General features: G+C 34.6%; 1 protein-coding gene across 8 annotated transcripts in view; it reads right to left on the bottom strand.

Moving 5' to 3' along the window:
* The window catches only part of LOC110101415 (cycloartenol synthase), a 61935-nt gene that overhangs the window by 23123 nt on the left and 16501 nt on the right, over positions 1-22311 (bottom strand). For all 8 annotated transcript variants that reach the window (XM_020829306.2, XM_020829304.2, XM_020829300.2 and 5 more), the window contains 6 exons: positions 11236-11424; positions 6156-6269; positions 5865-5987; positions 5646-5768; positions 5474-5572; positions 3618-3674 (listed from right to left, as the gene is read on the bottom strand). In XM_020829306.2, the coding sequence (XP_020684965.1) occupies positions 3618-3674; positions 5474-5572; positions 5646-5768; positions 5865-5987; positions 6156-6269; positions 11236-11424 (705 nt within the window). The remainder of the gene's footprint in view (positions 1-3617; positions 3675-5473; positions 5573-5645; positions 5769-5864; positions 5988-6155; positions 6270-11235; positions 11425-22311) is intronic.

The following is a 22311-nucleotide window of genomic DNA, read 5'->3' on the forward strand; positions in this document are numbered from 1 at the left end:
CGGTGGGCCACCCTTCCCGCCGCCTCTCCCGCCGGCGCCGCCTCTCACCGGCGAACTTGAAGTGTCCGGCCGCCTTGTAGAAGTCCACAAACGATTTTAGGTTTTTTTTTTAGTTTTTGGTTAGATTTTTGAAGTGAAAGAAATTTTAGGGTGTTAGATTTTTTGAATTATTTTGTGTGATTTTTTATTCTTTCATTAAGAAATCGGCTATCTACACTTAGAATGAACTCCCTCGTATATATAATGCACAACAAGAGGTTAAAAGATAGGAGGTTGAGGAATAAGGGGTTGAAGGATGATGAGGACCCGTTGGTGTGTGATGATGTGTCATCTGATAATGAGTGATTCATAGATGATGAGACAGATTTGCCATTATCAGACTTACAACTAGAAGATCTAAATGTGGATGTCTTGAGGGGCGAAGCAGATCAAATGGGCACATCTTCTAGTACCACACCACACACATCCACTAGCTCTGCAGCACAACAATCAAGTAAAGGTATTCCACAACTTCTTATATGCTATCGCAGTATATTTATATCAAGTGAGCAATTAACATGCTAATGATCTTTTCTCTTATTGAACAGGGAAGAGAAAAGTGAGTCATATTAAAGATGATGATGACATGACATTCATAGATACAATTGGAGAAGAAGATTCCCTTGAAGACCCATTTAGTGATGGGATATGATTGCATTTTATGTTTTTTGTACATTGGGAGTTTTGTTAAACTAATATTTTGTGATTTTGTACTTTGGGACATGATTTTATTGCATCTACTTTCTTACTTTCCACTATTTTCATATATCATTTAGATGTTTTTATTGTAAGATACAATATTGCCATTATTTTCCTGCTAAAACTCTTAATTTTTCATTTAAGCAATTCTGTGTCCGTGAGGCTTACGCCTCAGATATAATTGATCCTTTATTTGAGAGGAGGATCTTTCTCTCCTAACTTTCTAGACACCGCTAGAGCCCAAGAACACCAAGAAAAATTGAACTTCAGCAATAATTTAGATAACCCTAACTCTAATTCCAACCTCCTACATAAAGCATACAAAAATAACTCCCAAAAAGACTAAAAAACCCTCCTAATTCAAATTTTCCCTCCTAATCCCTCCAAGGTTTAAAATTGCATAAATAAGCCTCGAGGCGGTTTTCGTCTGTGAGGCGAGGCGCAAGCCTCGAGGGCATCTGAGGCGTAAGCCTCACCGACGAAGAATTGCGTAAATGAGAATTTAAGGGTTTTAGCAAGTAAAAAATAGTAAGATTTTATCATACAATAAAAACATCTAAATGACAATTAAAATTAGGGGAAAGTAAGAAAATAAATGCAATAAAATCATATCCCAAAGTACAAAACCACAAAATATTAGTCTATCAAAACTCCCAAAGTACAATTAAGAAAGAACATATATAATCCAATCATGTCCCATCACTAAATGGGTATTCAAGGGAATCTTCTCACCCCTTCCTCCTCTCCTATAGAGTCCAATGTTTTTCCAATCAAAGCATGCACTCATGAACAAGTAGACTAACACTAACAACTATTACTAAAGATGATGAATAGAACAATATGCCGGACTGCCAGGGGTCCAAGGGGGCATTGCCCCCTAGCGGGGTTTGACCTACCCGGTCAGGTCGCGGGGTCAAGGGGCAGCGCCCCTGCGGTGGTTTCCGGGGGCAGCGCCCCCGGAACAAAATTTTATTGTAAGAGTAATTTTGAAGTTCGTAAGTTGTTTTTATGGGAAGATACCGAGTGGTACCGAGCATGCTCCTTAGCAGTACCGAGCATGTACCTAGCGGTACTGAGCAGTACCGAGCATGTACCTAGCAGTACCGAGCAAATACCTAGCAGTACCGAGCAAATACCTAGCTGTACCGAGCATATACTGAGCTGTACCGAGCATATACTGAGCGGTACCGAGCATGTACCTAGTAGTACCGAGCAAATACCTAGCTATACCGAGCATATACTGAGCGGTACCGAGCATATACTGAGTGGTACTAAGCATATATTTGAGGCGTACGCCTCAGCCAGAATTGTGCAATTGCGCCTCTGAGGCTCGACTCAGTTCAAGTGAGGCGTACGCCTCTGCCAGGAGAGGAATTGCGTAAGCCTCGAGGCGGTTTTGGGTCAAATTGCGAAAAGGCGCGCCTCTTATTGCGCAATTTTAAACAGAGACTCATACCACTATGTTTTCTCTCCCACTATACCAACTCAAGCAGTAAATTTTCATGACATTACCCAGTCATTTATTTCAATGTAAATCCAAATGTTTCTTGCAAAATCGTCGTAGAGGTATAGTTCATATATGTTACACTAGGAAATTTAAGTAAATATTTCATCTTTAAAAAATTCTTAAATCTATATTCTATGTTGCACCGATACACCTATTTATGGTGTTCTGTATCCGATAAACTGATACATGGATACGCCTCCGATACTCCACGATACATGTCGGATACGCCAAAGACGTATCCAATTAAAATACTATTTAATTTCAAAAGGACACACGTATCCGATACCTGTGTCCGTTGAAAAACAAAAAAGAAATCCGAAAAAAAGATGCATCATATTTACTTCCACGGTTGCGAGCAAAGTTCTCTCATTTCCGAGATGGATTTGAGTCTCTTGAGAATATTAGAAATTACTAATCTTTCACATGATGAGACTGAATTAATTATTATCGTGTCGTATCCGTGTCGCCGTATCTGTATCGGTGCAACATAGTCTATATTCTTCCAAACTCAATTTAATATAATCGGTTTCTTAATGATTATAAATGCACATCTTGCTACTCTTCTTAAGAACTGAAATTTTAGAACCTTTATTTGGATAGAAATTCAGCTTCCACAAAATCACAAAATATTCGTGTATTCCATGCATCAGAAAAGCATATGCCACAAACAGGTTTTTGCCTCACATTTTTAGCTATATTTAATTATTTATCAAGACTAAAATTAAACATAGATGTGATAATAAATGATGCCCCTCTATGTGATATTCATTTAATAGTACAAATATGAACATAGGTTAAGAATTAATACAATTACCATCTGAAGTTTTAGAATGAAAATTTCAAGTGAGCCTAGAAGTAGACCATAAAAATCTTAAAAATCATGTCATAAATATTTGAAAAAAAAATCCACTTTTATCGGCTAGTCTAAAAGGTGAGACACTGGGTAAAGCTCTTCACATCGCATAGGAAATAAAGGCAATAATATGTAAGAAATACATCTGATCAATTTCATAAAATAAAATTAAAAAACAAAATCTTACTTATATAACAAAAATCGAACAAGGTCCAAGAATTCAGAAAGCTCGAAGAGACATGTTCCAGCACATCTAAATTGTTGCATACACATATAAGAATGAAGTATACAATTATATTGATAGATAGTGATAAATAGAGGGAATGTTTCACAACATTAACAAGCTCAATACTGCATATGTTTGATTTGCAATTATTAGTCATAAACTCGAATCTCAATTTCAATAGGTGCAAAATAAAGCTTATGTAAAGAGGGTATAAATATAAGGAAACAACAGCAAACTTCGAAAAAGTTGGCAAATATAATATAAAAGAGACATAATGCATGTAGAATACAAACCTCCAACCAAGCATAAGATCTTGTTAGTTCATAAGTTGCAAAACCACCATCCTTATTCTACATTGACCAATAAAAAACATGCTAAGATTCTGAAGACACATGTTGTTAAGAATATTGAAGATGAAAAACATACATATCATATAACAAAAGTCCCAATTGAAGGAATGATATCAGTTCTTCACAATAGCTTTATTAAATTCATTTTGATGGTAAGCAAAGCTGACAATGTACACAATTTTTTTTAATATCAAAAGGTAAAAAACTATAAAATAAAATAAAATAACAGTAACCAATTAGTACAAGAGGGGTACAATGATAATAATATCTGAAAATAATAAACAATTTTTTCCTCAAGAAAATTGACAAGATCATGCTATATTTCTTATTCAATTAGTTCTAACATTGCATGTTATGTAAATCTTTTACTTGCCTACTTTCATTCATGCAGGATTATAATGATTCAATTTAATCAACAAGGTATTCCTAAAAAGAATTATTTCTTGCACACGAGGGCAAGCCTAAAGCCAATGGTTATGTTGCCTCTAGTATATTATGGAGATATCATATTCGAGTTATAAAACCAGACCCTTTGCAAATGTCAACCCCTGCCAAACTCAGCATTAGCAAGAACTCCATACACTAGATTACACTCGTCTTAGTTATTTCTTGCACATAACTAATTACATCAACAAGCTTTGCTTCATCTACTAACCAAATTTTTTGACATATTTATTAAATGGACCGCAATGAATATGACTTCAAAAAAAAACAACTTTCTAAAAATGTAAGGACGAGGTTGCAGATATCCAACGAGACCAAGCATTAATGACAGCTCCATGCACTGGATAACACCATTTTCAATAATTCTTGCACATAATATACGGCAGTCTAAAGCTAATTATTTTAACAAACTTAACTTTATGAACTGAGTTTTTTTTTTTGAACATCCATAATATGATAGGATTATTTATTTATTTTTTTTATTTTTTTTATTTTTTTATGATATGATAGGATTTATTATATTGGACCCAGATGAATATGATTTTTCTTAGGAAAATGCAGCAGATGGGTCAAAAAAGGTTTCCCCATACAGGCATATGAGAAAATTATGAAGGTAACAAAAATTTATTCTCTTATCAAAGATGGCTATATACACAAAAGATTTCAGGTATACTTCAAGACATTTAACTCAGAAGAGCTCAACAAGGTGCTTTTTGTTTGGGAAAAAGTAATTTCATAGCATAAAAGTTATCCAAATAGCAAATTTAAGGGAAGAAATGTTAGCCGCTTACAATCATGCTTTAAGACTTGGAAAGTACAGCACGAGTCTCATGTTTCTAACTTCCAGCATAATGCTTTCCTTTATAAAGCAAAGTCAACCATAGGTATTTGAAGAAGATAAGAAACTGTATATTACCTACAGATCAGAGGAGCTCATGAATTTTAATAGGATTTCACACATCAATTTTTTTTTCCTTTTTTTTAAATTTTTGGGAGAAGATGCTTGAAGCATCAATCAACAAAGCTTCTAAAGCAAACTTTGATTTGTTTCAGTTGCTCTGCAATGCCAAACAAACATTCATATTTCACCGCTTATATGAAACCTTTTATGCAACATTATTCTTTTAAGTTAAAAGGCAACTTGAAGCAGATGCAAATGGAGTAAAGATGAAAGATGCAATTTTATTTACTAAACTTCAAATAATAAAAGTTCTGCAGTACACCTTTGAATGACTTAAAGATTATCAAAATTTTGGAAATGTCATATCTACCCAAGTAATTTGTGAGCTGTTTAGTGATTGCATGAAGTCTACATTTTCACTGGTACGTTACTCTCAATAACATTGTGCACTTACCATAAGGGAAAGAATGACACTCACGGCATCATAGAAACTATTTGCTTCCATTGATTCCCCAACAACTTCTGGAGAAATTTGCGACAACAACAATGCTGCCTGTACAGAGAAAAGTTCAGCGTTGATAAATGACCTATGTGAAGTGCTGCAGATAGATATATAAAGAGCATGCCTTCAATCCTTCAGCAGTACAATCTGAAATGGGCCAACCATGATCTCCAGTAGAGAATGGCCATGCACCTTTAGAAATGTGTCGATACCAAAAGCTAAGATCACCGTGGCTATTTTCAAGAACCTAGAGCAGAATAGCCAAACTTGAACTATCACTAAAGTGTCTATATATATATATATATATATATCAGATGAACTTTAAGAGTCAAAAATATCAAACCTGTGATTTCTTAATATAATCATTAGCCTTTTTTAGAGTAGGGCCATATTCTTCATAAAGTTTAGTTGACATAATTGCTTGTACCGTAAATGCTGTATCCCATAATTGGCTGCCATTGTAGCCCTGCCATTCATTGCCATAACATAAATGATAAGTTAGATAGTGGTCCAATAATGGGGGTATGGAATATAAACGAAATAAATTTCAAAGCATTTATTGGTTAAAAAAAGAAAAGATGAACAAAATCAAGTTTTAGCACAGTTTTGATGTTGAGCTTCATCGGATCTAGACCTGCATTTTCATTCCATCTTCAGCGAGCCACAAATAGTCATACAGTCTAGGAAGGTGCAACTTAAATGCTTCAGAGTTTGAATCCTCAACCCAGCAGCAAAGCATATTTATCACCTGTATCAAAACTCTTAAGTTTTTTATCTGAGCTAAAATATATCAAATACAGTGCCAAAAAAATGATACATAATAGAGAAACTATTAGCAGCAACTCCTCAATTTAATTTTAATATGTAGATAAGTTAATGCCTCAATGAAATAATAATCCTTGTTGCTAAAAGAGAATTTTATGTTGTCTTAGCTCAAGAAATCTCAACTCTCATCAAGTAAAAAAGAGTAAAGTCCTCAAATTGAAAAAACTAGTGACAATAAACTATGGTGCCAGTAGCAACATCCACTAGTTGTGAAATTTGTATAATGATGGTCCACCTCCATATAGTTACAGAGGCTTCAATGCAAGTCACCACATAGACAATCACAAATAGTGAACACTGCCGAATGCAGCTTGGTCGACAAGGGTGACAACATCTCTATTATTTCTTATGAATAGATAATAACCAGTTATGCTAATCAGTTTGACCATATAAGAATATTGATGTAGGAATCCTACAGAAGATGAACTCAAGCAAACAGCAAGAGATAGAACAGTAACTTGAACTGCTACTAACTATGAAAATAGAGTATCCAAAAAAAAAACACTCTATTCTGCTACAGTTTTCAGCTAAAATAAATCTTCAGAAAACAGAGAATTGCTAAAAAGGTTAAAACAGTAAAAAACGTAACCATTTGCTAGCGTACTAATAATAGCATCAGTAGTGGGATATTATTCTAACTAACAAATAAGAAACATTTGAAGATAAGCTATTCTGCCAGGTAGCTTTAACTATTATGCTCCGCATCATTCACCCCTTCCACAAAAAGAGTTATTGTCTCTTGATTCAATAGTAATGCAACTGTCATCTGATGGTAAATTTCTGCTAGAACATAATCCACCTAGCATGCATTCAATTAATACTTTTCTGCGTGTTGATGTATTGTAAGGCTTCGTGGTCGCTGCAAAGAACGAAATCCTGCTGTAACAAATAGTGCTCTCACTGCTTTAAAGCTCTAACAATGACATATGGTTCCTGCTCATAAACTGACCAATGCTGCCTCACAGAGCATAACCTCTCACTGAAAAATTCAATTGGCATGTTTTTCTAAGATAACACAGCATCGATGCCAACAGTTGAAGCATCGATGCCAACAGTTGAAGCATCAATCTCCACTGAAAAATGGTTTATCAAAGTCGAGCAGTGCTAGATCAGGCGTTGTAGTCAAAGCAGTTTTTATATCCTCAAAGCTCCTTTGCCGTTAGGTCGGCCATAAGAACTTCAACTTTAAGACATCATCATCGGTGCCATTATAATGTTGAATTCTTTAATAAACCGTCTATAAAAATTAGCCAAACCATGGAAACTTTGGATATCAATAAAGAATTTGAGGATTGGCCATTCTCTAATAGCTATAATTTTAGATGGGTCAACACTTACACCTTCGGCATAAATTCTAAACCCTAAAAACAACACCAACTGAGTTGCAAATTCATATTTAGAGATATTTAAGTAAAGTTTGCTCTTTCTAAAAGTTTCAAAGATGTCTTTTAAATGATCTAAATGACACCTAAAAGTGGTACTATAAAATAATATATCGTCAAAATAGGTCACACAACAAAGGTTTAAGAATGGTTTCAAAACTTTCATCAAGCGCATGAAGGTAGTGAGGGCATTGCACAACCCAAAGGGCATTACTTTCCACTCAAAGAGGCCCTCAAATGTCTTAAAAGCAATTTTCCATTCGTCCCCTGGTTGAATTCTAATATCATGGCAGCCATTGCGAAGGTCTAATTTAGAAAATATTTTTGAATCGGATAGCCTCTCTAACATCTCCTCCATTCTGGACATAGAAAATCTGAACTTAACTATGATCTTATTAATTGCTCGGCTATCCATACACATCCTCCACCTACCATCCTTCATAGGCATCAACAAGGCGGGCACAGTGCAAGGACTTAGGCCATGATGTATCAATTGTTTGTCTAACAACTCATCAACTATCTGCAGCAGGATCCTATTTTCGTTTGGACTAAAGCTTATAATGCAGAATATTGGGCAGCTTATCAACATGTGTAAGTTCAATATGGTGTTGAATGGTACGAAGTGGTGGTAATTTCATTGGTAGGTTCTTAGGGCATACATCTGCAAACTGATTTAACAAAGATCCACCTCCACTGGGATGTTGGAATTACAAGCACTAGCAGCCGTTTCCTTCACTATTAATGCTAGTATACTGGAGGACTCTTTCCATGTGTTCAGTAAAGCTGAGGGGGATAGAGTACACAGTGCGGTTTTGTCCTTTGAAGTGTTTGCTTCTTGTATCGAACTGCTTGGTAGTAAACATAGGTGACGGCCTTTCCAATCAAATGCAAAGGTGTTGGCTCGACAATCATATATAGCCCCGACGTCATACTGCCACAGCCTCCCTAAAATAATGTGACATACATCAATTTCTAAAACATCACATAAAACTTCACTAGCATATTGCTTACCAATAGAAAATGTCATCGTGCACATTTCAGTCGCAGACATCTCCATTCCTTTAACCCAACTAATCTGGCATGGGTTAGGATTTTTTGTTGTCTTAAGATGCAAAGCTTGGCTTGGACCATCGCATGGGATGTCACATTCTCAGTGCATTCGCTGTTAATTAATAAATCGCAAATGTTCCGCCAATAGTACATTTTGTCATGAACAAAGCATTCCGTTGAGAAGTACAAGGATGTTTAGGTGCTAACAAATTTCTCCATGATACAAATAAGCAGTTCACCCACATCCCCTGCCACGTCCTCATGTGAATTCTCTGGATCTGCTTCAAGCTCTGCCAATGCCTCTTCTGTGTCAGCCTCCACCAACTACGGTTGTGGCCTTGACGGTTAGACTTATGTTCCTGCTAAAAGCATCTAAAGCACTTAATGTTTGTGGGTTTGGCATATGGATTTTCTTTGATTGGTGCTCTGCTTTCTTCCTGGCTCTTGGGTCCATTGTTCTATTAATTGAAATGTTAGATCTGGTGGCTCCGGGTGTCACAAATTGTTGTTTATTGATTTGAGGCGTAGTAGAATTTGAAGACTTGTAGCCCTCAATTGGTATTTCTAATGTAAGTCTGGATTGGTTGCCTCAATTGTGCTTAAGTAACTGCATCTCCACCTGTAATGCATAGTTAGCAGCTTGTGACAAAGACCACACAGCATTTAACTCCAGTTTGTCCTGGATCACCTCCATTAACCCGTTAATGTATCTGGCTACCAATTGATTTGATGATTCGTTTAAGTTATTTCGACCACCTAAATGATAAAACTCTTCGGTGTATTCGCTGACGGATCTATTTCCTTGGATGCAGTGTTGATATACAAATACAACATTTGCTCATAGTCGATTGGTAGGTAGCGACCTCACAACATCTATTTCATTTTGTGCCAACTATGCAATTTTCCATGCCCCTCTCGTTGCCAGGTTTGGAGCAATTGATGCCACCATGCATTGCTCCTCCTTTGAGACTACAGGCAACGTACTTAACTTTCTTTTCTGAATCAATTTCCATATACTCAAAGAAATTTTCAACGGATCTCTCCCCAATCCAGAAAATCCTCGATGTGTAATTTATCATCAAAATAGGGTATGTCCAAGTTAACCCGAAACTCACTGTGAGGTCGGTTTGTTTCTCTCGGATACCTTGTACTTTGATTGGTAACATCCTCCTCTGAGTCTGAGACTTCAAAATTCCTTAAATGATTTATTTCCTCCTCTAAATCAGACATTTCGATAACCTGGGAACCCTGTTGACGCTATCTATCGGTCTCAACCCCCCCCCCCCCCCCCCGTCTCGCTGCAGGTAAGGTTGCCGGAAGTACTATCCGAACAGGTTGAATTCTTTCTAGACATATTTAACCATAGAAACAATGAAATTCAGATGATAAATCCTCCGTCTGCAGCGCCAAGCTAGTGTGCTCCGCCCAGAAAGCTTCATGGGTGTTGTCATCCTCGGGAGCCACTTGTCTGCTGCTTTCAGTGATCTAGCTCTAACACCAATACTGATGTAGGAATTATGCGGAAGATGAACTCAAAAAAACAACAAGCGATAGAACAATAACTTGAATTGTTACTAACTATGAAAATAGAGTATCCAAAAAAACCACTCTATTCTGCTACAGTTTTCAGCTAAAATAAATCTCCATAAAACATAGTGGTAAAAAGGTTAAAACAGTAAAAAACGTAACCATGTTATGGCGTACTAGTAAAAGCATCAGTGGCGGGATATGATTCAAACTAACAAATAAGAAGCATGCGAAGATAAACTATTCCGCCAGGTAGCTTTAACTTTAACTTTTATGCTCCGCATCAGATATTTTGATGAATGATAAGCATTCAGTAATTAGAGAGTAACTAGGAACAATAATGACAAGGAATGTTGTATTGAATTGGCAGATCAAAGTGGAATCAACGTATTGTAAAAAAATACAAAAAAATAAAAGAGCTGAATTTGAAAGGAATAGTTCGTGCAACATAAATCAATACCATGAGCTTGTTGGTGAAAAACTAACAAGTGACAAGAAAAAATAAAGCTTGAATGCTATCAAATAGCATCTCGTTACAATAACAAACCACTGAAATAATACAAATTGTTGTTGTGGATGGTTCCATAACATACAATTTCTACAAATAGAAAACGTCAAATACAATATTTCTATATCTAACAAAGTTGTAGAAGAGAGTGAAGAGCTTTATTTGTCAACCCTGCCTATACAGCTTCAAAAATATAAGAACAGTAAATCATTAAATTCCACAAACATCCCAACAATGATGTCAAAAGATTCATATTTTGCTTTCATCGTTTAAATAAAAAATTTCCATGCAAGGCTAAGATTAAAATAAAGTAGAATGCAGATTTTGGAGATTCTTACAACTTGCAGACTATTAAAGGAACACAAGCTCAACTTCTAGATAAATAGTAAAAACAGTAAAATTGTGGTTTCTTTCATGCTTACCTTATTTACAGGACCTATGCAAATGTATCGAGTATTTTCATCTTCATAATGAATATGTTGCATGACAGTACTAAGGGCCTTCTTCCTCAACATGTTACCAGGCCAATTCATAAAAATAGGTTCACCAATCTTATGAAGAGAGGCCCAGAGAAGGTCTTGAAAGAGTGGATGGGGATAGTACAAATCTTCCTGCACCGAAACAAAGTTCTTTTATTACTGCAGAACTATGTAAAATGTCAATAATTTGATGTAATTGTCTGAATTTTTGTACATAACTAGATGAGGAGACAGCTGACAATTTTAAAAATACAAAGAAAAACAAATATTAAAAGATAACTAAGATGTATAGATAAACTAGGCACTGTTTTTATGTACGGAAATAATTATGGAGATATACAGAATACAAATAAAAATAAACATCAACAAAAGCTTTCTAAGAGCAAAAACAAATGGTTATAAATGGGCTTCTCCTTAATAATGGTTTACAAGTCAAAGTTTGGGGAGACTGGATCAAAAAATTATGCTTCAAAAGATAGAGATCAAAAGCACTGATTATATAACAGCATAATATGGCATTGTTGAAGCATGCAATTTGCTTCTGATGTGTCAAGTAATCGCACATGCTACAGATGCAATTTACATCAATGTTAGCGCTGAAATATCATTTTCTTTTGAATTTTTTCAATGAATACTTTATTTATCATTTCCCTCAAAATTTATTATAGCAGCTACTCTCAGGTGCTATTACACTTTAATATTAGCATTGCATAGGCTTCGACTAGTTCAAATATTTCTGCTAAGTTTCATTGAGTTTTGTACTTTTGTGTTCAATTACTACTTTTATAACTAGTAGGTACTAGCCCTTGTGAGATTGGAAAACCCTCTTTAAATTTTCACAAACGCATTTTCCCTTATTTCTTTTGCTATGTTGATTAAAATTTGTGTTCCATGCTGTCAGGCCATTTACTTGTTTCCATTTTCTATAGTTGTTAAATCCTTCATTTCTATTCAATGTACCCTGTGATTTTCTTTAATTCATACTTCATTTTTATTTGTCCTTATTTTGCACAATTTGTCATTAATATAACTTTAAATTTGTTTAAATTAACATGAGGTAGCAAATAGATTGTGTCGTTATTTGACCCTTGCATTATCATTAGAATTGTAGAAATATAGATAAAATAGGTTTCAAATCAATTCCCGCTTCGTACTTAGGCAACCTGGAATTTGCTTTGCAAGTTACACTTTAAAAAAATGGGTATATGGTTCAGGAGGGATTGAATAAGTTAATGAGAATAATTTAAAAAAATAAATAATTCTAAATGTATATTTCTCATGATTGTTAACCATTTAGGTTAGCAAAATACTTTAATACTCATTTTGTATAATATTTATCCAAAGAATTAAACAAAGTGAAGATTTGTACAACACAAATCAAGCTTGAAATATGGTAACACAAATTGTCATATCGCTTTTACCTTTCTAGTTAGAACTTCCTTAGAACAACCAGATAATTTATAAAACTATGTTAAAATGATAAGAAAGAGAGAGAATGCAATAATAGAATCTGACAAGAATTGGTTGAGTATTTTGTTTCATCATTTGTGTTGAATTTATAAACATTGTCGTTGGCAGGTCCCAAATCCTAGATGAGAAAAATTGAGGGTTGTATTAAGTAGTTGACAGCCAACATAAAACTTGAAATAAAGATTCTCTTATAGACAAAAATTAATGGAATTAATAGATATTATGATTTATAGGAAGATTAATATTCTATACATTGAGGAAACTAATGGGTTGGAGAGAAGGCTAAGAAGATTGATAGTTTATGATTTAAACTATGGTATTCTGGTATGAGTTGTATTAGAAGTGGAGTAGGTGTGATTATAGATAAAAATTTGAAGGATAATGTTGTAAAAATTAATAGAATTGGATATAGAATTATAGTTTTAAATATGATTGTTGATGTTATGATTATTAATATTATAAGTGTTTATGCTCTTTAAGTAGGTTTGGATACGTGTTCAAAATTAAAATTTAAGAATGATTTAGAAGAATTATACAAAAGATACCTCTTAAAGAAAGAGTTTTTATTGGAGAATATTTAAATGGACATGCTAGTAAAGAGGTAGATGAATTTAAAAAGTACTTATGGTGGCTATAGATTTGGTGCAACTAATGAATGTGGTAAGATCATATTAGATTTTTTTTATAATTTATGATTTGTAATTGCTAATACCTTATTTAAAAAAAGAGATGAGCATCTCATCACTTATAAGAATGGATATAGTAAAACTCAAATTATTTATTTTTTATAAGAAAAATTATACTTAATAGTTTTAAACTTTAAGATGATGAGCAGAATATTAAAAATAAAATAAAATATTATTTAAGGATTAGATTGAGGCATTTAAAGAATATTAATAAAAAAATTTTTAAGAGTAAGATTTTAAATCTTAAGATTTTATCTATACATGAGGAATATAATGTTATATGAGAAAAAGTAATTGGTGACATTAAGAATACTGTAAAAGATGTGCTTAGAGTATCAAAAAGAAAAGCTCCTTATAGTAATAAATAGTTGGTGGTGAAATCAAAATATACAAGAAAGATTAAAAATAAAAAAAATTGTTATAAAAATTGATTTAGATGCAGAAACTCTGATAATTTGGAAAGATATAAAGAAGTCCATAAGGAGTTTAATAAAGCAATATGCGATGCAAAGATTTTAGCTTTTAATAATTTATATAATAGTGTTGATACTAAGGAGGGCGAAAGATATATGTATAAGTTAGCCAAATAAAGATATAGGAGTAGTAAAGATTTAGTTCAAATGAAGTGCATTAAGGATGAAGATCATAAAGGGTTTTTATTAAAAGAGGATATGCAACAAAGGTGGATGAGTTGATTTGTTAAACTTTTCAATGAAGATTATGAGCATACATTTGACTTAAAGTGACCTTAACATCCTAAATAAAAATAAAGATTTTTTTTATCGGCATATTAATAAAATTGAAGTGAGAGAGGCTACAAAGAAAATAAGTGTGGAAAAGCTGTTGGACCTGATGATATTCCAATAAAGATGTTGATTCTTATTTAAGAATAAAAGTGATTGTGCAAATTACGAAAACTAAATAGATGTCAGATGAGTAGAGAATGAGTGTGTTGATTCTTATTTTTAAGAATAAAAGTGATACACAAGATTGTGCAAATTATATTAAGTTAATGTGTCATACTTTAAAACTATTTGAGAGAGTTATGGAGCATAGGTTACGACGTGATACTAATATTTTTCAAAATTAATTTAGATTCATGCCAGGTATGTCTACTATGGAAGTTATACATTTATTGAGAAGTTTGATGGAGAAGTATAAAAAGAATAAGGAGAATCTTCATATGATATTTATTGATTTATAGAAAGCATCGATAAAGTTCTAAGAGTTCTAGAAAATGAAAGGGTTAATAATGCTTATATTCAAGTTATTAAGGATATGTATGTAGAAGTTATTATTTGTATTCAAACACAAGGTGGTTTGACCAAATATTTTCCTATTTTTATTGGATTACGTCAAGGATCAACCTCAAGCCCCATATTTTTTTTCTTTAGTCAGATTTTCTCACGAGACATTTGCAAGACGTTGTACCCTGGTGTATACTTTTTGCTGGTGATATTCTTTTTTTTTATAAGACTAGAAAGAGTTGAAGGTAAACTTGAATTATGGAGGTCAACCATAGAGTCTAAAAGTTTCAATTGAGTAGATCTAAAATTGAATATATGGAGTGTAATTTTAGTAGTCATAGATCTAATATAGGGATTGTAACTTTGGGTGATCAAGTCATTAAAAAGAGTACATGTTTTAAATATTTTATGTCTATAGTTCAAAGTGATGGAGAAATACATGGGGATATTATTGTAAAACTCAAGTTGGATGGTTGAAGTGGAAGAAGGCATTGAGCTTGTTGTGTGATAAAAAAATTCCCCCTCAAACTTAAGAGAAAATTCTATAAGGTAATGGTGAGACCTGCAATGCTTTATGGTGCAGAATGTTGGCCATTAAAAGTGAAGCATAATATTAAGTTAAGTGTTGCAAAGATGAGGAAGCCCAGGTGGATGAGGGGCTTTACTCTTAGAAATAGGATATGGCATGAGCATATATATGAAAAGGTTGGAGTATCCCCGGTAGAAGATAAGAATAGAGAGAGTCGCCTTAGATGGTTTGGCCACATAACACGGCGGCCTTCCGATGACCCAGTTAGGAAAGTAGATGTATTAGATTTGGCTTATGTTAAAAAGAGTATAGGTAAACCTAAAAAGACTTCGTTGGAAAATATTAGAAATGATCTTTCTTTATTATATTTAAATGAGAATTTAACTCTTAATAAGACACAATGGAGATAAAGAATTCATGTAGCCAACCCAGGAAGTGAGATAAACGCTTGATATTATTGTTGTTGTATTTGTGTTGAATTTATACTAGTTTAGGAGAACCAATAATAGGATATGTACAAAATTTAAGATTTAAAGAATTAGCTACATATTTAATTATAAATAGGAACATGCAAGAACTTATCTTTTGAGCAAAAGATTTCTATAACTTGGACACCACAGAGTATGATTCATCCCAAGCATTGAATGTGAGATCGCCTTGCTAAGTCCAGTACCAAGTAAATTGCTCAACTTTGTTCTTCCCATCAAGAAGGTGCAAAATAAATGTGCTCACTTATGTTAATTCTTTCCATTCAAATGACATATTAAATGGATATTTTGCAACTCTCCAAATGAATATGGGTTTGCTAACATAAATTCCATATAACCTAAACCCAAGCAAACATGGATATTATTGTTTTCTACGGAAATGAAAATTGTGGTAGTAGTTAGTTGCAAGAAAAATAAGAATAAAACAAAATTGTGGCGATAAAAGCTATGGTTATAAGAAAATTAGAGGGGAAAAAAAAAGAACAGCAATAATAAAAGCTATAAGCTTATGGAAATGCAGCGATGAAGAAAAAAAAACCTTAAGTTGTAATACCACGGCAAGATTTTGAGATAATTGGTTAAGTATTTCAATTCATCTTTGGGAGAGAATTATGGAGCATAGGTTATTATGAAATACTTATGTTTCTCAAAATCAATTTGGATTCATGCCGGGTAGGTCTACTATGGAAGCTATACATTTATTGAGAGGTATGATGGAGAAGCATAGAGAGAATAAGGAGGATCTACATATGATATTTATTGATCTAGAGATAGCATATGATAAAGTTTTAAGAGAAGTGTTATGGAAATTTCTAGAAAAGAAAGAAGTTAATAATGCTTATATTCAAGTCAATATATAGTGTAATTTTAATAGTAATAGAACAAGTGGAGGGTTTGTGATTTTGGGCGATAAAGTCACTAATAAGAGTACACACTTTAAATATCTTTGATTTATTGTTCAGAATGATGGTGAAATATATGAGGATAATATTAACAGAATTCAAGTTCGATGATTGAAGTGGAGGAATGCATTAGGCTTGTTGTGTGATAGAAAAGTCCACCTCAAACTTAAGGGAAAATTCTATAAGATTGTGATGAGACTTGCAATGCTTTATGTTGCAAAATGTTGGTCATTAAAAGAGAATCATAATATTAAGTTAAGTATTGCAGAGATGAGGATGCTCAGGTAGATGAGTAGATTTACTCTTGAGAGGCAAGAAACAAAATGAGCATATACGTGAAAAAGTTGGAGTAGCTCCATTGGAAGATAAGATTAGAGAGAGTCGCCTTAGATGGTTTGGTCACATAAAATGGCGGCCTGCCAATGACCCAGTTAGGAAAGCAGATGTATTAGATTTAGCTTATGTTAAGAAAGGTAGAGGTAGACCTAAAAAGACTTGGTTAGAAAATATTAGAAATGACCTTTCTTTTTTAGATTTAAATGAGAATTTGACACTCAACAAAATACAATGGAGAAAAAGGATTCATGTAGTCGACCCATGTAGTGGGATAAAGGCTTGATGTTGTTGTTATTGTTGTATTTGTGCTAAATTTATATAACTCAAGGATAACCAATAGTAGAAAATATACAATATTTAGAAGAAAAAAAAAAGCTACATAATTAAATAAAATTAGAATAGACATAGAATAGTGAGATGGCAGACATGATCCCATACATAAATAAGGTGGAAAGGCTAAAGGAGGCGGCCTATATCAGGAAAGAGACAATCTAACAACTGGCTTAGCATGAGGAGGCTGGCAGGCAGAAGCTAGCTAAGCTGGAGTTGAAGCAAACGAACTAGCAAGGCAAGTTGAGGTAATACTTTGGTGGAGACAAGCTGGTGGGAACTAACTGAGCAGTTGATCAAGTAGAGAAAACCAAAGGGGCAAAAGTCTAGGAATTTTTCATTCTCCTTCAAGTAAATGAATGAACATTGTCCATTAACAACTTGTACATCAAATTTTAAAATATTGTCCCTAATAATATTTTAGTGAGAATGTCTTAAAGTTGTTCACCTTTAGTAATGAATAGAGCACAAATTAAACTGTTGCATAGTTTATCTTATGTAAAATGTCTACCAACTTAAATAAAATTAGTACGATCATGCGTCGTGCAGGACAATTGGCTGCAATATGTCCAAAACCATGACATTTAAAACACTTAAGTGACGGAAGGGATGCATTAGCTGCGGTTGGATGAGGGGCTAAAGTTCGGACAAGTATTCCTGCATTTTCAAATTTTTGGTCATCCATAATACCAGGTGTCGAAAGCGGTTCTAGACATAATTGCCTGCTGAAATTGCTTTTCCTATTCTTTGTTGCTTTCTGCCTTGAGAGTAAGGTTGATGACATCATTTACTATTCAATATTGTTGTAATTGGACCACATTGTCAATGGAAGGTTTTAACCCTCCAAGAAACTAGGCTATGGTGTTTTCTTGAGGCTCCACCAAATAGCATTTCATCCCTAACCATTAAAATTCAACAATATAATAGATTGTAAAGATGAAGGAACATGTCTTGCAAATAATGGGTAACCAAGAACTTTCATTGTATTTCTTTCTTCATTTTGTCCAAAGAATAGATCTTGGCTTTTCTTCATGTTGTCTTGATCGCTTCAATTTCTCCCGCCACAAAGATGCATTATTTTTTTTAATTTGATAACAACTAATTTGACAATATTGTCGAGTGGTACCTCTTTATATTTAATAATTCATTCCACGGTGTGTGGCCAATTTTGAAATTTATTCAGATCCAATCTTCTTTCAAAGTCCAAAATATCGATTTTAATGCCAAGGTTGTGAGGGGATCTTCGATATTCTAGCAATCTAGCCTATAATAATGAAGAGCTGGATCATCCTCTTCACTAGAAACTTCTGGTGGAAATGAGTTTCTTCAACTTGATGTTCGTCATCATTCCAGCTTTCACTTGAGTGGCAAAGTTCCATCACCTCAAGCCGTTCTTGAAATTGATGAATCTCCTGTTGCAATTCTTCGATGGTCAAATCTTGAATTGGTTTAGGATTTCCTCTTCTTGGTGGCATTCTTGCAGTTTCTTGCTGGACTCTAATACCAAATGACACCAAATTGACTATTTAAGGGGAAAACAAGCAAGGAGGAAGATATATCGTCCATGTCCCTTAGTGATTGGACGGTGAATTACTGCAGTACAACGTCATGGTAGCTATTTGGAGTCATAAGAACTGCAAATATTGCAATAGGCAAGAAGGGCACATCATGGCGACAACCTCAGACGAGTGGACTGCACTTCTGCGGTCTGGAAATGGCTGGACAGTAACTTGACAGCCACGTTTTGACTGCTGTAGATGTTGGACAGCAAGTTGTGCACTTCTTGAGGGGATGGAAAGGGAGGAAAAGAGAATTCAAGTACAGGTGGGAGAAGACCAGCACCTGGCTCAGCCAGGATATAGAAAAAGAGAGAAATTTTGGAAAGATTTCTGAATTCTTTCTTAACTTCTCAAAAACTGCATACAATAGAAGGTAGGCGGCTATTTATAGAGAAAACCCAATAGGAGGGAGAAAAGAAATTAAAAAACTTAAATTTACAATAAAACAAATAAATAACATATAAAATAAGAGGGGAAAAGGATTCTGTTGGCTAAACCAAGTCATGGTAGCATCAGTGTCACACAAACATCCTAACCATCTAGTCTGTGTTCATCCATCTGCCAACTAAAAGAACAAAAAATAAGAATAAAAAGGAAGAAAACTAGAACTAGCCCTCTCAATCTTTCCCCAAAAGAATCACGCCCCAGCCAACTCAAGTGCATTTCCCGTTTCTCTCCCTCAGCTCCCTACAAATCAAATCGTAGCATATTCACCTCTCCCAAACTCTTTCTTTGGTGTTAAGGTAATAGCTATGAATGGTCATCGACTCCCGATAAAGGGTAGAAGGATGGGACATACAATGCATTACAGACGTATAATCATTACACTTCAACCAGGTTATTCTATCCCACCTCTTATAGAGAAAAGAACTTAAAGCAAAAGACTTAATAACACGGCAATACATTTATACAAAACTTCTACCCCGAGCACACGCAATGGAGCCATAGACAATCAAGTGAAATCCAATCCACGAAATAATTTGATCTATAGACAACATCATTGTGATAAAGTTCGTAATGCCAAAGGGAGGTCATAAGCGTCTATACCATAAAATCGACTTTCGACGGAATGAAAAAGAGATATCCGGTAGAATTATAACCATAAAATATGACCTAATTGAAATGCATCATTTGTCTCATACATTATGGGGATGGTGAGAAGAGATATATTTTACATCCCATAAGGGCTATAATTGGAGATATCATTGTTTATGGTACAAAAGTTCCTATATCAATGGGAAATGTCCTATCTTTGAGTGTGGTTTGAACTATTGATTTACGTAATTGGAAGTATCCAATTAGGTTTACGTCAATTAGGTTTACGACGAAACATAGGAATCAACCACTGATCCAATCGGAGTACCTCTATGGGATAGAACTCAACAGGAAATTGTTGAGTAATGGCAGCAAATGATAGAGTTCAGTAGTTCCTCATAGAAAATTATTGACTCTAGAGATAGATATGGTAATATGGAGAAGATAAAATTGTTGAAGCGCGCACAGAACCGGAAGTGCCCCTTGTTTCAAAGAGAGGAGGACGAGTTATTCACATTTAATTTAATGGTCAGAGGCGAATTGAAAGTTACGCAGTGGTAATTAGAAAGACCCCCAGGAAAAAATAGAGATGTCTCCTACGTTACCCGTAATATATGAAAGCATCGACGTAATTTCATAGAGTCATCCGGTTTGAATGCTACATACAGAACATAAGCCAGATGATGGAATGGGGAGACCTAGGATGTAGAAGATCATAACATGAGTTATTTGGCAGATTTGGATTCCTATATATCCACTCATGTGATACTTCATCATATGATTCATATAAGATCCATCTATCTAGATATCATCATATACATCTAGAAAACCGTATGCTTTCGAAGAAGCTTATACGGTTTGGGAAGGAGTTTTGATTGAGAAAAAAGAAGAATCTACTTCAACTGATATGCCCTTAGGCACGGTCATACATAACATAAAAATCACACTTGGAAAGGGTAGAAATTAGCTAGAGTAGCAGGCGTTGTAGCGAAACTGATTGCAAAAGAGGGTAAATCAGCCATATTAAGATCACCATCTGGGGAGGTCTGTGTGATATCCAAAAACTTCTTAGCAACAGTCGGACAAGTGGGTAATGTTGGGGTGAACCAAAAAAGTTTGGGTAAAGCTGGATCAAGTGTTGACTAGGTAAGCGTCCTATAGTAAGAGTAGTTATGAACCCTGTAGACCATCCTCATGGGGGCGGTGAAGGGAGAGCCCCAATTGGTAGAAAAAAAACCCACAACCCCTTGGGGTTATCCTGCGCTTGGAAGAAGTAGGAAAAGGAACAAATATAGTGATAGTTTTATTCTTCGTCGTCGTAAATAGAAAAAATGAAAATTGAATCTTCGGAAATGGAAATCATGTAATGGGCGAACGACGGGAATTGAACCCGCGCATGGTGGATTCACAATCCACTGCCTTGATCGACTTGGCTACATCCACCCCTTCCCTTATCTAGCTAAAGGATTTTCTCTTTTTTCCATTCATCATTATACTTCAGATTAGGATCGAGATATTGGACATAGAATGCCAATTTAAAAAATGGAAAAAAGGAGTAATCAGTCGTGACACGTTCACTAAAAAAAAATCCTTTTGTAGCTAATCACTTAGCGGGAAGAATTGAAGACTCAACAGGAGGGAGGAGCAAGAAATCATAGTGACATGGTCTCGGGCATCTACCATTATATCCGCAATGATTGGCCATACAATCGCTATTCATAATGGAAAGGAACATTTACCTATTTATATCATAGATCGTATGGTCGGTCACAAATTGAGAGAATTCGCACCTACTCTAACTTTTGTGAGACATGCGAGAAACGATAATAAATCTCGTCGCTAGTCGTTTTACAAAGTATTCATGTGAAAAGCCTTATCTTAATAGTATTTCTAATGGTATTTAGACTTAAGAGTCTTTATCTTATAGTAAGAGTATATGTATATTTCTTTTTTTAGTATACTAATATAGTCACTTTTCTAACTCATCTTATACTATACTTTCACCTAGGCACTTATCATTCATTGGCGGGGGAGAACTTTTATGATAAAGAACAAAAATTCGGATAGAGAAGCAAAAGACCCCTGAATCCAAGAGAATCCAAGAATGCAAATCCAACAAGGTAGCAATCCCCCAATATCTTGTTCTAAGAACAAGATATTGGGGGATTGCTACCTTCAAAAATTCATATACATACAAAAGGATTATCCATTTATAGATGGAGCTTCCACATAAGCTAGATCTATAGAGAAGTTGTATGCATTACGTTCATGCATGACTTCCATACCAAGATTAGCACGATTTATGATATCACCCCAAGTGTTAATAACACGAACTTGACAGTCAACTACATATTGGTTAAAATTGAAACCATTCAGGTTGAACTCCAAAGTGCTAATACCCAAAGCAGTGAATCGGATACCTACAACTGGCCAAGCA

The sequence above is a fragment of the Dendrobium catenatum genome, unplaced genomic scaffold, assembly GCF_001605985.2.
Source record: "Dendrobium catenatum unplaced genomic scaffold, ASM160598v2 fragScaff_scaffold_1605, whole genome shotgun sequence".
Classification (NCBI taxonomy): domain Eukaryota; kingdom Viridiplantae; phylum Streptophyta; class Magnoliopsida; order Asparagales; family Orchidaceae; genus Dendrobium; species Dendrobium catenatum.